Source organism: Triturus cristatus, chromosome 2_1 (assembly GCF_964204655.1).
Source record: "Triturus cristatus chromosome 2_1, aTriCri1.1, whole genome shotgun sequence".
Lineage (NCBI taxonomy): Eukaryota > Metazoa > Chordata > Amphibia > Caudata > Salamandridae > Triturus > Triturus cristatus.
In genome coordinates this window covers 223281845-223299931 of record NC_140581.1, presented here as the reverse complement: position 1 = coordinate 223299931, position 18087 = coordinate 223281845, and the positions used below count along the sequence as shown (strand labels likewise).

The window sequence follows — 18087 nt, the reverse complement described above, 5'->3', positions numbered from 1 at the left end:
AATAGCTCCCAAACTCGCAGTTGCGAGACCTATTGCATGGCAAATGCTTGTTATAAACTGGTGTTGGATTTTTAGATGTGTTGTGTCTTGATTATTTACCGAAATAGTGTTTTTAAATGCTTTACATACCTGTCTTTGAAGTTAAGCCTGTCTGCTCGCAGCCACGTTACCAAGGGTTGAGCATAGGAATCATTTTCTAAGACCTGTGCTGAGTCCTATCATGTGTTAGTGGCCTTATTGCCAGTGGCAGACCTACCTTTGCCCCTACCAATAACCCACTTCCCAACAAGTATAAATCAGTGTACAGGATCTTTCATAAGATAGAGGGTTTCAAGGTGTCACTCATCTTTACTGGTAGGGATTTAATGCGAATATTGCATAACTGGGAGAAACACAAGTCAGGATTTAAAACGTGATATGAAGTACTTGGGGTTATCCTTTAATACTACCTAAAGAAATCCTTTTTAAGCCGCCTTACAATAGCGGATTGAGGGGAAAAAAGTTTTAAACCCATGTCTGGCAAGTCCTCGATGCCAGTCCATAGCTCACTGTGCTATACTAAAAGGGTTGCAATTTATGAACAGCAAATAATAAAAAGATCTGTGTCAAAAGCAATAACCCACTTACCTCACTACATATCATAATAATCTGTCTTTGCACGTTACACAATGTGCCTTCCAGGAGATGCCATTAACCTGTGAGTCAAAAGTGTGAGCAAGCAAAACACAGATCACTCCAGCGGGTGCTTTAACCACCAGTTATCTAGCCATTATTTGTATTCCCTCGTATTTACTGGGCACACAGATCTCTCTGCAACAGGTGGTTTAATCGTATGATATATTTTAAGATGCATCCTTTGCAATCAATTAAGGGAGAACTGATTTACTGTCAGGTTTCTCCTTGGAGCCAATATGTTTATGACCAAGTTTTTAAAAAACATGTATAAAATGATTGTGAGACTACTTTTCTGGGCTATGCCCCTTGTGACTCTACCTTCTTTTTGTTGCCCACTTTGACCCCCAATTTAAGGCTCCCAGATTAAAGTTTTTTCAATTCCTGAACTATGATCCACGCGAATCCTCATATCACTTTCACTGCTGTTGAAATAAAAGTGTATTTTCCTTCCGCGATCTCGAAAGGATTTTCTCTGTCCCACGGATTTTGATGACGAGATCACTTTGTTGGGCCGGTGTTTCGGGGACAGAAGGCTATCTTCAACAACTCGGAAGGTCGTGCGCTACATGTAACGCGCGCCAGCCGTGTACACGGCCATGTGAACGAGACATGGCGTGTGCCTGAGCGGGCTGCTGCCTGTCTGTCAGTTGGAGGGCGGGTCGCGGATCAAGGTTACCTCCTCCTCCGCCTATCCCTGGTGGTGGCAATAACAGAAGCACACCGCCCTAGAGGGGGAACGCGCTGGCCGCTGGTCCCAGACCGTGAGAGGAGAAGGTGGGCTCTGCCAGCTCCAAGGGAATGTACTCCCACTGCACTAACATGGCGGCCGCCTTGAGGAGCGTCGCCTTCAGGAGACTCGGCGAGCAGGGTAAGTCCGCCCAGCCTGGCGCGTGTGCTGCCCCGGTGGTGCTGCAACAAGCCTCGTGAGACAGACTGGAGGGCGTGCTGCTGCCTGCGTTTTACCTCTTCTGCGGTCATTCTTTCGGTTCACTTCTCTTTTACTCTGGATAACCTGCTCGTAGTTGTCACGTGCGACACCTTTAGCCAGTCTTAGCTTTTTATAGCTAACAGGACGTGGAATTCTGGGACTTGTAGTTTCACTGTAACATTATAAACGTGGACCTAAAACACCCCCTCTTAAAACGTGGGCTAAAGAGCAGGGCTGGTAGGAGTTGACACATCTGACGCGGGGCCCACTTGGCAGCTATGCTGGGATACTGAGATGTGTGGTGGGTTGCTCTGTGATCTTCACAACTGCAGCTATTGGCTGCTTCTGCAGGGAATACAGCCATATCTTTGTCACACGCTGTACGCTGTCCATCACAACCTGCTTAGTGTCAAGTGTCCGCCTGTGAACTTAGCCGACGTTTCAAATAGCATAATTTGCATTTTGGGGTTTATAGTTCACTTTCGCTTATTTGTACCCAAAACGACCTACCATGCTTAGTACTGTTGGTTAAATAAGGATTGCCTGATTGTGTCCCGCATTAAAAAGGGACCCACCGCCTCCTAGTTAAGAATACATATTACCTGTCGTAGCACTGGCAGTGCCCTTCTAGGGCAGTTATTTTAGTCACATCATTCTTGCAAGGGCCGGTGCACTGGGCAGTAATAGTGCTACTTTGTTTTAGATAGCGCGTCATGCTGCCGTTTCTGTGCGCTGTAAATTACACAAGTGGACCGTAGTGTCGCCATAATTTATTTCCGTTCTTATGCAACCTCATCACCGCATGGCGTGTTTAATGGGTGTAGTTCCATGTGTAGAGTATTTTCGACGGCCTTTACCTTCGGTAAACGTACCGCAGTTCTTGGTACTCCATGGAATAAGTCTGTGTGCTCTGCGGCAATGGTGGCGCTAACCAGGGCTCCCTTCACCTGCAACTCCTGCATACTCCGTGGTCCCTGCGAGACGCCTCTGCAGCCAGTGGCAGAGCGAGGATGCTATGGTCCCTTATGCAAGCAAATAAAACGGGCACCCACCCCCGTTTAAATACTGTAGTGCAGATGTATATGGGTGCTGAGGGCCCTTCTGACCTCTCGGTCCCGGTGCAACTGTACTTGCTGCGCTATAATTAGCTACGCCTCTGCCTTCACATGTATCTGACAGCTGGTGAGCTGATATGGGGGAGGCAGGAGTCGTACTAGCACATAAAGTTGCAGTAACTTTACTTGCAGTATAACCGTCTTACACCGCATTTTCTAATGTTGACATTTTCCTAGCACGTTTTCTCGTGCAGCATATGCAGCGTGCACGCGCCAGTAGTTGAGTTAGAACAGTGTAATTCGGGGTCCCTCGTATATACAGTGCTCATTGCCTCCTAGAACAACGTTTTCACCGCTGTGTAATTTGTTTTAGTTCATGGCACAGGGTTGGTCCTCACCTTGTTCGTGCCAATAGCTGTACGTTACGTAATGCAGTCCCGATTTACATAACTACACAACCACGTGTTCCGTTGGAGGATTTGGCTTTAGTCAGCTGCACGCTCTGAAAATAGGAGTCCTCTTATTTAATGTGCATCTGTGATGTCTGAGCTTATATCTCCCCTTTCAAAAGTTCGTGGCACCCCAAAAGTTACTTCTGTGCTGTGTTGCCCCTCGAATGTATGTTCTTTTGTAAACGAAGCTCTGCTTTAGGATACATATGTCAGGGAGGCCACGAGAGACTGTTTATACAACATTGTTGATACGCTGGTATGCAGCATTTAAGCAATGCAGCATAGCCAGTGGTCGAAGTGGGGGGGAGTAGGGGAACTGTGGGCGGAGAATCAGAGGGGGGAATAACCCGTGGATTGGGTCAGTGGGCGGAGTCAGAGGTGTGGCAGAAAGCAAAATATCCCAATTTTTAGTATTTGTTTCCCGTTTCACTAACTGGTTACAGCGTGTTGCGTTAATTAATTTAACCAATGGACACACATGTTTTTTAAGGTTTAATATGAGTTATTGACATTAAAATACCTTCACAAAGTGGGATACCTTTCCACTCACAGAATGTCCCAAATATCCTTAAAAGTGTAATCGCAAGCCATTTGTCTCCCAGCTATGGAGTTTGTCATCAGCACTTCTCCCGTTTTCCAAAAGAGCAGTTCAAACATGAATGGCAAAATATCCAAGTTTTCAAATGTTTTCCACATAATTATGGCTTGCCATATTTTCCACATAATACATCATCTGCTGCATAATCTGACGATTTTAACTAATTATTATAGCTCAAACGGATCAAAAGTTACTAAAAAATGTGACTTGTGCTGCTGTGAAGTGGAGGACCCTTTGCAAAGTTTGACTGGTCACCTTTCTCACTGCCGCAGTTGTATGTTCCAATGGTACTAATATGGAAAAATCTTTGCAGAGACTTTGTTAGCATGTGTTAAAAATGTCAAAATAATCAGAAAATGTACAGCACCACAGATACCAGTGTAGGGTGTCAGAGCACTTTACATCACACATATTACACAGAGACAATGAATCATACGTGTGTATATCACTGTATAGGAAATACATAAAACAAAGGACTACAAGGTGTAGGAGTAACATGACAATCATACTAGCAGGCAGCATAGTTTAATAGTGATTGGTCTGGAGAAACACAAACTCAGACGTTAAAACGTAATACCATGGTTGGGGGTTCTCAATAATCAGAATTGATTCTTACCCAAATGAACCATTTTTTGCACCATTAGGATAATCAAAGACTGGGGAAAAACATAAATGCTCTAATTAATACCTGTGTGTTTGCATGCAGCTCTTACATGACAGTTAATAGCTCACTGTTCTATGTTAGGATTTTAACTTATTAACTGTAAGAAACAATAGGGTCTCTCTGACAAAAGCAGTAACCCACTGACCTATTTACTTTATGTGCACTTTGTGATCTGCATAGCACATGTTCTTAGCCGCAGACACATTAACCCTCTGCTCTTCCTTTCCATGGTCAAAACTTCCACTAGACAAAACATCATCTCTCTCTACTAAGAATATTAATCCCTGGAGTTATCATGCCATTTTTATTGTTGCCGAAAATTGTTGGAGGCCAGGAAGGCGGCAGCAAGTGCTTTTAAAACCATATTATTCTTGCAACCACGATGCCCCCACCTGAAGTCAGCACTGGGTGCGGTCGCACTGCCCTAGAGCCACCCTGCTCAAGGGTCCTGTGACCTCAGTGATAGTCACTGTCACTATGGGGTGCTGCTTCATAGGCCTGCCTGGAAGACTGGAGGTGAACTTCAGAATGAATTTTGGCGGACAGACCTTCAAGGTTAACCCACACTTGCCACTGCTAAGGTCCACCTGCTGGTGCTAAGAAACCAGGGCTTTTAAGGTCTTGCGGGCCTTCTAAGATCTAGCATGGGAATGTGCTCCCTCAGGGGGAGTGGTCTGGTGGACTGGTCATGAAGGCTGAACCTGGTTCCAGTTCTGAATTCACCAGCTCTGCCCATAGTGCCACATCCTCTCCCCCAGTGAACACCATACTGACCCACTGAGAGAAACTTGCACTGCACTGACCCGCTATAAACACCTGGATGTGACTCAATTCAAATTACGCACTAGACGAGCAATATGCTGCCTAAAAACAAAATAAACACCATGCTAGTAAAAGCAAACACTCATAGTGAATGCAAGATTAAGTGAAGCATGTGAAATGTAAGCAGGAACAACAAGGTTACCTTTTACACTCTTTATTCAGAAATCAGTGAGTGCTTTTGCCTGAAAAGTTAAGGCCATGACTACAAGGCCTGGAAGGGACCCGTTTCAGTGCCCATTGTTTATATCCTAATAAAACGTAAGCAGGATGGTTTAAAAAGACCACATTTGTGAACATATATCACCCATCAAGCAGGTACTTCAGTACCTCCAGGAATAGTGCACTTTCCCAACCAGGGAAAACAATGTTGTTCACAGAGAGACCAGAAAACAAAAGTATCGCTTCACTGGCAAACAATGTAAAGCTAATGTGTTTAGGTGTGAATAAATCAGCCTAGCCACCTTGCAACCAATCTGTCTTGCTTTAGTTAGTCAGATACTTATTTTTCATATTTTTAAGGTTTTATTTCTCTCCACCCGAGGCTGCACTTAGAAATTGAAACATTTCAGAAAGAGACATTTCCAGCAAAAGTGTTTTTCGGATCCATTTTACAGGGAGCAAATAAACCACAGGAGAAGTCTAGGTTTTCACTAAATGAGGAGCAGCGAGACAGAAAGCGAGGGAAGGGGGGGGACAAAGATAGGTGGAGGGGGGGCAGCTGCCAGTGGCAGGAGTACTAGACATTGTCCTTGTCTTCTCTGGGCACCAAGGAAAAGACAGTCGTTTTGCTTCTCTGCCGTTCCGCCCGTCCCCAAAAGCTGAGCCTTAACTATCATCCTTGGTGATTTATGCCGTCCCGGATGCATGTTTAAAATAAGAAAGTGGGGGAACCGAATCTTTGAAATGAAAGAAGTAGGGACACCCCGTGCCCTCCGGATCCCGCCCACTGAGCATGGCAGTCTTTTTATCGAATGCGCACATGCAATACCTGCAGCCTCGCGAGAACAGTGCAGAAAACTGGATAGCATTACCAGTGAGTATGGGCAATGGCATTTTAGGGATTTTGAGTGGGCCCGGTCAAGACATACTAGAGGGGCCCTGTTTGGAACAACTTTGTATTTTATTACCCATTTTCTGCTAAGTCAAGCCCCTCGATGCCAAACAATATTGAGTGATATTGGAGAGAGGATATGGCCAGAGCTACCGACTTTGGAATTGGGGAACCAGGTTTGAGTGTCGACGTTGGCTCACCATCCTTTGATTTTGGGCAGATCACTTAATCCACCCACCAAGCACCACTTACAAAAAATTGCAAAATCAGTAATGTGACCTTGTGTAATGTAACTGGGGCTCATGTAAAGCACTTTAATACCTTCTGGTCTTGTTCACGCCAGTGCTTAATTTGAGCTGGTGGTTTCCGATGCTCAGCACTAGCACCTAATTGTCAGTACCAGCTAATGCAGTGCTGTCTGTCTAATATTCAGATTAGCACAACAGTGTTTAATGCGTCAATATACATTAAAAAATAATAATACTTGCTGCCCAAGACATTACTATAGCTTTGGGCGGCTTGGTATAGTCTGAACTCTCAATCTTGTAGGCGTGTGAGGGTTTCTCGTTGTGTAGGTGCTGTCATTGGCAGTGCTTGCGGGGGCAATGGGTTGTGCAAGCATTAATGTCCTCCCGTGAAGGGCCCAGGCACTTACTTTTTCACAAATTAAGTACTGGTTCATGCTACATAAAAACTACAAGAAAATAATAAAACGTTAAAGGTTGAGATGGAGAAATTGATAGATGTGAGATAAAAAGTTCAGTTTCTCAGGTAGACCCTAGGAAGGTGGGTGCCCTGGACAGTTTATAATAATGAAACTTTTAAAGCGCATAGGTACTTTGATAGAAGTGTCCCGGCACTAGTAGTTTTAGCTTCTGAGAAAGGGTCACAGAAGGGCAAGGAGGAGACAGTCTATGAAAAGGAGGAGGCCAAGGTGGAGGCAGTCTCCTATCTAATGGGCCAGGTTTTTAAGTGTTTACATTAATTTAATTGCCCCCTTTGCACATGCCTTAAAACGTAATTAAATAGTTAAATGTCAATGCATTATTTGAAATGGATAGCAATTAAAACTCGCAGTCCAGGTAGCTGTGTGCAACTGAGAAGTGCTTGTACTCTTCCACTAAAAGTACTGCACCCAGCTGAGAAGCACCCGGATTCTCACTTTCAGATTGATGAAGCACAGGTTTTCAGTATCTGAGAGTACCTGCCTATGTAAAACACTGTGTCAATTACATTTTTAAATCTGTTATATCTATTCAGTAATCTCAGTAATCCTTGACCCTCTGTTGCAAACACTGATTTAGACGATGACGTAGGGTGCCTTTTGAACTCATCGCTATATTCCTCTGGGATCTGTGAGTAACTAATGCTTGGGTCCAATAGCATAAAAACGAACATTTTATTTTAAGCACTCCTTCAGGTGTCTTCTTGCTTCTAGATCTGTGTTCTACCAAGGGTCGATAAACGTAGAGTTTCAGAAGGCAGGGTTTAGAGTTCTGGACAGACATATCTATCAGAAAGAAAGGGTCAAAATATGCATACTTAGACTGAGTTTAAGATCTATATATCAGATGTGTGAAGTAGACCCAAGTGAGGCTTGAAGCAAACATCGAAACATGGATCTACCATAATTTGGTCTACCGTTCAGTTTGTTATTGTTATTTTATTCAGGTCGCATACATCATCTTAATGGACTTTTTGAGTTGAACTACCCCACTGCCTCTGGATAGTATCCTGTCTGGTTACTTTTTTTAGACACCACAGGTTTTTCTTTTGCTTCACAGATTATCTTATTGTATTTTACCTATGCGTCATTGTCTTTTTGTTGGCAATTCTCTTGCCCGATCACCTTGTGATTATCCTGTTATAGACCATCAGACCTTCACGATTTTACCTGGATACTGCCCTTTATTGCCATGTCTTTAGATTGATCTGCAAAAAATGGATGCAGCACACAGTTTTATTCCAGTAGTAGAAAGCATAGCAGAGAGAGCGTTGAGGATTGCAGTGGTGCAGTGTGTTGCCACCTTATGCAGCAAGACCCCATCTAGCTTATGTTCAGTGCAACATCTTAACACTGTCGTTTGTAATGGTCTTCAAAGCTGTAGTTTGTAGGCTTTATTTCAATATGCCCATCACTATCAGGTTTTGAGTAGGTGTGCAGTATTCAAACTATCATAGATCGAGCAAGCAGAAAAGAAGAAGTTACATATAGGCTTGTGTAAAGACAACTGTGTGTTTGTGGCAAAAGCGCTGTAATATCTCCAAGGCTTTTTTAGCTGCTTTTCTTTTTTCTATAAGATGAGTTGTCGTTAATGTATTTTTTGATACTCCCTATGTCTTGGATATGCTGAGCTATTTCAGTCAAAAGTACACTATTTCTATCGTATGATCTTCACATTTCTGGTACTCTTCGTAACACCAAATGAGGTATTAAAGGGCTGGTATTAACTATGAATGATACATTTTTAGAAAGTGATTCCCATCATCATCTTAAATAAAAAGAACATTTCCTGTAGATCTCAGCACAGCTAACCAAGAACTTGGAAACTGTTTGTAAACGTTCACATTTGATACACATGCTTGTATGGTATTCTAAAAGACTTGCAGATGGTCAAGAATTACATTTTTTACGTAATTGTGGATGTTTGTTAATGTTGATTTACTGTGCCTTCTCAGAAGTCTGGAGTACTGGTGGGTAGCCATGTAGGAGTTATCAGCACCTTCCCACAAAGTACAGTAGAATAGATGAAGAATGACGCAGTTGTTAATCAACAAAGTGGCATATAATCATTTTAGGGCTGTAATTAGAAGATGCCTGGCTCACTGTCCAAGGGAATCCCCATGAACTAAGAATCATACAGGCAGCCAACAATTGAGCCTTTCATCCAAGAAGCTTGCTTAGACTAAACCCCTTACCTTCATTTGCAAGGTTATCTCTTATATTCTGCATATAATGTAACATTTAGAATGACCGCCAGAAGCAATCTGTGTCACTTTGTTCCACTGGTGCATCCTTGAAAAGAAGAGTAAGGTGGACCCACCTCTCTTGGTTAGATTCAAGTCATGAGTTTGGTGGTTCAGTGGCTTAATGTCTCCACTGCAGGGACTCAGGTTTGAATCTCAGCAGGCCCACTCAGCCTTTCATTCTCCCATATTTGATAAGATGAGCACTTTTGATTTCGGTAGTAACAACAACTGTTTTTAGCGCAAAGATAGCACAAGGAGTGAACATATACTTTCCAAATGTATGTCCTGTTATGTTAGCGTCTAGCACTGCAAAAAGACTCGGACCAAAACTGCATTGCATGCCCAGGAAGCTCTTATGTTCAACTACCTTATGCTGCAGAACGAGCTAACATCATTTATGATCACCTATACAAGAGGAAAAACTATAACAAGTACTTAAAATTCCAAATAATTTCATAGAAGCATTTATTAACTCGCACACATCTCTTAAATCATTCGCATGCAACAGTTAACGTTGTTTACTTTAAAGGGAATGCACTATAGAACTCAAATTAGATGCACTTTCTAAAGACAAAACAAAGGAGAAAGGCAAACAGTGCTTTCAAAACAGGCCATCAAGGAATATGTTAATGACTAAAATGCAGTAATATTTCATAGTCAGCCCTTAGATGGTTGACCTTCAAATATTCACATTGCCCGTAATGTTGAGCTTTCAGTAGGAACCAATCATTCCCTACTTAAGCAGAGTCTCCATTAAGCAAATATTCTAAAACAGAAATAATACTCCGCTATCAATGCACTTGTACCAAACCTGCCTCCACCAAACACACTAGGTTAATGTTGGAGAAGAGAATAATGCAAAAGCTTTATTAAATTAAAAGAGCAATTAGGTTGCTGATCGAGACCTGAGATCATGTGTGGCTAACCGGTACTTTCTACAAATCTTAGCAACACATAACTTTGGTTGACCAGGGAAAGATGCGTATTAAATCAAATGAGTGTTTGACTTGGTCCTACTTGAAAGAGCAAAGGTAACTTACCCCACTCGGAGATGCCACGCTTCACACCAAATGTAACAATTGAATATCTCCTGCAAGATAGTAAATATAACAGCATAGTGAGTTCTGCATACCACTACTTTTGGGAAATAAATTTGTTATCAGCACAGTGTTGAAACAATGCCAAATCTTTGTTGACTTTCCCAAAACTTGTATATTTGGCATGGTAGAGGTTTGGAAAGAAGACTTACTCCCCTCAAAAGCTTATGTATGAGGGAAAGTTACCAACATGATTTCTATCTCAACTGTCATGACCTGACGAAAAGATCTCTTGACTGGGGATGAATGTTTTGATTTGTTCTGCATTCCGTCCATCAATTGTGTGTCTTTTGCTTTCTCGCCCTAAGTGCGCCTGGTATGCTTAGACGTGAGTCCTGGGCTCACTGTGCCACTGGAATCAAACTATCCTGGCTGAAGAGGGGTGAAACCCCGAAACTGGTCCTAGGATGCTTGTTTCCGGTCCAGGGAGGACCTGGCTTGGCAGTTCGGGCTGGACTGTTCCCATGAGGCACAGGGTCAAGACTGATTTGCATATAGCCAGGTCCAAACTGGGGTGGCACGGTGAGCAAAAGAATGATAGATTTAACCCAGATCTCTTGACTGAGGGTGAATGTTTTGATTTGTTCTGCATTCCGTCTATCAATTGTGTGTCTTTTGCTGACGAAAAGGCTAACCTGGAAAAACAAGCTGTCTGGTTGCCTTACCTTTGCTGTCCAACTCTGAGGAAACAAACCAACCATTTGGAAAATCCCTACCCCATGGGATCACCCCCCCCCCCCCCTCTCGGCGAGAACCCCTACATCTAGCCCACCCTGATCACTATATTTTGTACGTGGCAGGAACCCAGTCGTGCTCCATAAATAAGCAGAGTCTTCAAAAATCTTCCAACCAGTTAGATTTAGGCGATAGTTCTGGATCATTGTATCAGTGAGCTCTCCCACTCCCGGTTCCAACAGAAGAGCCTGAAAGTGGAGGAGTGGGGATGAAGAATCCAGGAAAATTCTAGCAAAATTGGAAACCATAATTGAGATATTTAAACCTTAGTAACCAGTGCTTTATTCTCAGTGCCTCCTGGTCTGGGCAACAATTGTGGGAATCATGGGAAATCACAATTCAGACCTACTCCCCAATCTTATAGAAAGCAAACGTCGCTGTTGCTTCCAGGGCCAGATTTAACAAAATGGGTATGTGGGTGTTCACATCTAGATATGAACAGGTCATTGGCACAAAGCCCCCACCTGTCTATGATCTCTGCGAATACAGACAGGTCCAGTCTCTAATTGCTGGAATGCATGAGGAAGCTAAAGTTACAGTCAGAGACCATATTTGTTTTCTCCGGAACATACCGAGTGTAACAGAGACTCCACTCACTCAAAGTAGAAGTGCTAGAAGTCTTAACTATGTCGGCTAGCAATCTGAACTTCGTGCCTCCTGACAGATGTGTCTAACTGCTGAGATGTTGTTCATCTTCAAGAGGTTAAAATATTGAACCCTGTCACTGACAGGTACTGTACAGCCAAGGACACTCAGGAGTTCCAAACAAATGTTATGAAGCTAAAAACTATCTTATGACCACTTGCCTCTCGTGGACACCTCCTTAAAGTGAGCTACACAAATTAACTGGCCGGCATCTGATGTGATAATCACATCTGGAGAGGATCTGAAAATGGCCTGACTTTCTCAGACCTACATACAAACCAGCTGGATCTATTTCCTGGCCTTCTTCAAGAGCGAGTCCTCCTCCAAATAGAAGAGTCCCTTCCTGAGATGTAGAGTTGCCAAACATATTGCCCAATTGTGAAGCAAGTCTGGGAATATTGTTCTTATTGGGAAAGCTAAGCGGCACTCGGGGACAGAACAAGAAGTGTTGAGCACCCAGATCATGAGAAGAGAACAAAACCGACTGTCTACACTACAATAATATAAATAAGCCCAATCATGGGTCTAGGTTGTAGAAAGGAACCAAAGGCCAAAACTGACTCGGAGAGATAAAGAGACAAAGGAGGGAGATTTAACAAAACATGATTTATTTAAATAACAAAAGTCAGGATGATAGTCTTTGCACGGAAGGTAAACAATATACAATACGTTCCAATTTACAAATATGTGGAGATCCCACACATTACAGACATACACACACTCATTCATACATCATACTCCTATATTAGACAAAACACAAACATATACAAAACTACATTAATTTCCAGTTAAGTTAAAAATAACATCAACGATATATGCAATTTAACAAGGTGACGATTCAAACAGGCTCGTGCACTCCCAGTTCTTAGGGACAGATGGAATCTTCAGGTGGGCACGAGAAAGTGAAAGCCAACGCACGTTTCGGTGTTTGCCCATACAGGGCTACACCTTCATCAGGGCAGCGATGATGGTAGGCGTGTGGGACAACACAGTAGAAACCTATGGTTTAATCATCAAATAAAAAAACAAGAAAACATAGAATCAAAATTTAGGAGGACATCCTGTTTGTAAGCGTTTAACAACATTATATCTCCATCAACGCTCTCAATCATAAGGGAAAGCCACTAGATATACATAGGGGCTAAAGAATAAACATCTGGGATACGAGTCAGTTTGGCCAAGGTTCAAACGTAGGTAATGTATAGATATAGGTAAATTGCTTTAGTTAAATAAGACCGAGGTGCACCCGGCAGAGTGGAATCTAGACAGAGGGAAAGTGATCAAAAGCAAGTATTAAGGCTCCAATGTTCAATAAAAGACAGTATCGAACAAGTGCAGATATAACCTGAAGATCACCAAAAGATAAAAAAGGGGGGCAAAGAATGTTCAAAGACAGATGATGAAACACCAGTGCTACATAGAAAGTGGTATCAAGAGGGTGCAGATATAGCCTAAAGATCACCAAGAGTTTGCGATAGAAGAGGGATGTTGGGGAAAATTGCGAAAAAGAATAGTGTTTAAATCAGAGAAGATAACAACAGAAAAAGGATTAATAAGGAAAGAGCAATACCTTTAAATCAGGTATAATATTGTGAAACAACTCTTCTTGGTAATATTCAAGGAGCAATAAATAAGCATCAGACAGGAAAAAGCATCAGTTCTATGTAAAGAAGAAAACAATAAAGTGAGATGAATAAAGAATAAATCTGGACAATCCAAGATTAGGGGTAAGTACAGATATAACGAATAGTGCAGCTTACCCAAGACTGAATCAATTTAGTTACGGCTTTCAAGTGCGACAAAGATGGGGCTCCTCAAAGAGGTTCCAAAGCCTCAAGAGTAGATTCCCCTGAAGATAGGGGATATACGGATCCAGTGGAGCAGGAACCACGTAAATATGTTCCTGCAGAAGGGTGGGCAGTCAAAAAGGGTACGGTCAGCGGGCATCGCACCTACGCACTGCTGCGAGTCAAACTGACTACCGTTAACAGTCTCCGAGGAGAAGGGGAACAGGGAGACAGACACCGCGAACAGGAAGGGGGTAGGGGGGGGGACCGGTTTTATTCTTTAAGACGGTAAGGTGGATACGTAACGCCCTATACACTAAACAAGCATGTCAGACTTGTCATGACAGAATCGGGGCAGCAGGGGGAGGGGGGGTGGGGAGGGAGAGAGGGGTCATAAGATGGCGTTCTCCTAGGGGGTCCAAAATACTACTGACCACGACGCTTACCTTACAAAGGATGTCACCATCGGACGGAATAGCTTTCTTAGCAGCGCCACACACGGTTCTCCGCAGTCGTAACTTTAAGGTTCAATATGGGTAGCATCTCAACTCCAGCCATGTATACCGGAGCCTAAGAATAAAATTAGGACTTAGTTCAAGATCATGTCTTAGTTCCCTCTTGATAGCTGATATCTTTTTTTTCCAGCAGTCTATCAGCAGTGCTTGCAGAGTCTGGTGGCAAAGCCAAGACTCTCCGTTGGCTTAATGGGTGGGAGACCCTATTTCGTCTGGTTGATTAGAAAACCTAATTCCTGCAGAAGAGATAATGCCATCTGCAAACACGTATTTAAAATTTGCTGATCCTGAGCCATCAAAAACATATAAGTATCATCCTTACCGCTGGGGTAAGCACCGCTGAGATATGATAGGCTTTGAACTTCCAAATCAGACTCTTCCAGGGAAACTAAGGGAACATTAGGTGAAAGATGTGCCACCACTCAAAAGGAAGTCCCTCAGGAGATGGGTACTCTCAAATTTTAAATGCCTGTAAATTATCCAATCATTGCACAGATCTTTTATTTTTTCAAATAGCTCGTTCTGCATCATTTTTTCTATTTCTGTCTGAGAGCTTACTCTTGTAATGTGAACACAATGGTAAAACGCCAAACTTGCTGTAACATTTAACTGGTGTTCTGGAAAACCCTTTTTGTGGGGGTGGGGATCACGGTATCAGTAGGAGCCGGGTGGTGCAGTAATTCCCTTCCAAAAGACATGGTAACTCTTGTATGCAATAATCACAAAAACCGTACCCACAACTTCTAGGGAATCTCCTCTAGCATTCTATTTCTCTTTCTGGCAGAGAATGGATTGGACCTGTGGTGGGCTTGACCAAATGCGCCTCTTCTGTGCACGTAGCCTCTTTAGGGTCATGGGAGTTGCCATGAACGAACACGCTCCCTGTGTTGTATCGGGCCTTGCCAGAAACATTTTTGGCAAAAATACCCTCATTGATGTTTAGGCCTTATCCAGTGCTGTGAAGGTTGGCTCAAATTTGCCAAAGTCTTTGACAAATCAACCCCTAAGCAAACGGCTTGGTATCTGAGGAGGCCAAATCTCCTTTTTTGGGGTCAGATTCTGAGTAGAATGAATCTATATTCTGTGCAGATTTCATAATTGCAGTTCAAAACGACAAAAATTATCAGGGTAAACCCTTTTATTGGCTGATTATACCAGATCAATTTTTGGGGAAACTATCTCTTAGTTGTCAAGCAAATAATGTTTGCCATCATGCCAAGAACCTTCTGTTTCTTTCTTGCACTCTTGATTATTTTTTACAGTGAGTCACCATTTTGGGATGCATTTTTGCTGTCAAGGAAACCTTGCTTTCTGCTAAGGGCCTATGACAGTCAGCTTGCAGGCAGCGACTGTCATCTTTGTCTAGGGGTTTGCAAAGCCTGGACTGCATTAAGAAACAATTTTGGGGATAGGGGATCAATCTGAGATGCGGTCAGACGGACCAAAATAATCAGTAAATCCTCTAAGGGGCCCACTTCCAGACCGCTATGTAAAATGTCTTTGTCAGAACTCTGGGTTCTGGCTTCATTTACTCTTTTTCCCATCTCCCAGTGGTTGTAAGTTTTGTCCTTCAGGCGCCCCTCTGAATCTTCTCTGATGACCTCCTCCTTCTTTTCTTCAGGAGAGAGTGGCACATTATTGTGGAGGTTACTACAGTCTGTTCCACCAAATAGCTAGGGCCTGTCTAATCATTGTCATGTGAGGAGGGTGGCGGCACCATTGCTTGAGGGCCCACTTAAAGGCCTAGCTCAGATTATCGAATGTGTCCATGTCCATAGCTGGGCCCCTCTTGCCAACTGTGGGTGAGTTGGGCTTGGAAGATGATATTGCTGTACCTTCAGCCGATATAATTTTGCCCTATGGGCATGATGCAGACCAGGAAACTGAAAGCTGGTACAGTTGTTTACCCAGAGGTTTAACGGTAGATGCAACTGCTTCGTTACTGCATGTTGCAAAAACTTGCTTCTGAGCTCAAAAAATTCAGAAACCAAAGAATAAGATTTCTTCCTCTTCAACATATTCTTCTTGAATCAGGAAAGCAGAACTCCTAATTTCTGCCTGTTTAAGTGATATGCCCCACCAATGCATTGTGCCGAAAATAGAAACACTTATCAAACCCAAATAAAACCTGGCCACAAATGCACACTACTATCGTTAAACCTATTTGAAAATTGAGTGAGGAACCTAGGATACAGCCCTACTGGGAGGAGAAATCCGGCCCACCAAACATGGAAATCTGCCTGCTACTCAACACATTGGGGCTCGTAAATCCCATTTACCGCTTTCAGCTGCTCGCACGGTTCCTGCTTGGTGATTCTCAGGCAGTCGATTGTGGACGCAGTGTTTGGCCCTTAGCAAACTCCTAGACAAGGCGGAAGACGCTTGCACCACTTCAAAATGACAGATGTACAGCTTCAGAGCTGACAGGCAGAATTGGTAGAAGGCTAGGCATGTCCCCTGTCACAGTTTTATGAACACGTCATAAGGAGAGACAGCAGCAGTACATGAGCCCCCTACTCTGAAATAGAGCAAGGTGCCAATGGAGACAAAATGGTGAATCCATAGAAGCATCAGTAGAATAAGAAAAGGAGCAAACTTCTGTCCAGTGTAGCAAGGCTTGCGGCTGTATCCTAAAGGAACAAACTTACACAGGTCTAATTAGAGCTACTCGGATTGTTTGGTCAGACAAGAAAATACAAGGTAAAAAGCTTAAGTTGGGGAAGAATCTTTAGGATGTCCATATTATGATGCAAGATCATGTTTTTTTTTTTGTAGATTTCCTGGATCTCTGGCCTGTTCACCAGGCAATGTCCGTGGATCTTATTCGGTGACTGTTCCTTGACCCGAGACAACTTGTATAGAAATGGGTTTTCTTGGAGCATGATATGGCAGTCAGATAAAGTTGTGTTTTTCTCAAATGGGTGCCATAGGGTCCATTAAGTTCTCCAGTCGATGTCTGCAAAAAGTTGATGTTTTCTTTGGTGATACATTTACTGATCAGCAGTAGTAGAAGTAATATCTAGTTGGCATGTGGTAAACTTGCCCTCATGTTAGAAGGACATACTGTCTCATCGACCATTGAAATGGCCATGCAAAATCTCTACGTTTACCCTCACATTTCTGCATAGCATCAAGAAATTGATCTGTGTTAAATATCCCTCCAAAATCATGTAATTTCTTATGCAAGTAGCATGCAGTAACCCCACTTTCAATCTTACTCACATGGTGATGTGAATTTTCCTGTTTTATCTTGGCAAATCGGCTAACCAAACCCATAAATGCCTTGATATTAAAGGTAAGTCACATCCTGAAATTAGTTGGTATGCAGCAACCCTTGTGCAATATGTGAAAATGCTTTGACAAACCGCATTAAATTTCTCCCAATGTACCTACATTGTTAGAAATGGGATTCCTGGTTGGCTGAAGTATGCACCCAGATCACTCTAGTCAGACTAAGCGTGATACACACTAAAAGATAACCTGTGCTCACCTTCTAGTAGCTTGGCACAGAGCAGTCAGGCTCATCTAAAGAGGCAATGTGTAAAGTATTTGTGCAACACACTCACACAGTAACCCAATGAATACACCCCAAAAGACCACACAGGTTTAGACAATAGAGGATATTTATCTGAGAAAAATAAGACCATAACAACGAAAATTTAATCAGTAGAATTAAATATTACTAGGTCGAGTTGGACCGGGACAAGGTCAAAGTTCGGGATGACCTCGTGGAAGTGCAGGCCGGCTACAGGACCCATGCAGGCCCCAGTGAACAAAGCAATTGTTTGACCCAGAGATACCAGATAAGATGCAGCCTCTGAACCATGCTCCTTGGGAGTTGGAGAAACCTGTTGTGCTTTGGTCATGAAGATATTATAAATATCTTCTGCTTTAGCCTGAAAGGAGGATGCTTGGTGTCACACAAGGATTGGTTACCGTAGGTCTTCATTGTGTCCGAAACATGGCTACATGAGAGCTCCGGCCCTGATGTTGCGGCTGCTCTGCCACCCAACTTCGTCATAGTTAGGAAAGATAGGAGCTCCAAAATAGGTGGGGGCATTGCCATCATTTTAAAAAAAAGATCCCAGTGCAA

The 18087-nt window shown here is 43.0% G+C and overlaps 1 protein-coding gene across 1 annotated transcript in view; it reads left to right on the top strand.

The window, feature by feature from the left end:
- The first annotated feature begins 1134 nt into the window (after positions 1-1134).
- The window catches only part of FECH (ferrochelatase), a 258404-nt gene continuing 241451 nt past the window's right edge, over positions 1135-18087 (top strand). The window contains exon 1 of the mRNA XM_085630172.1: positions 1135-1543. Coding sequence (XP_085486298.1) covers positions 1474-1543 — 70 coding nt within the window. The 5' untranslated portion in view covers positions 1135-1473. The remainder of the gene's footprint in view (positions 1544-18087) is intronic.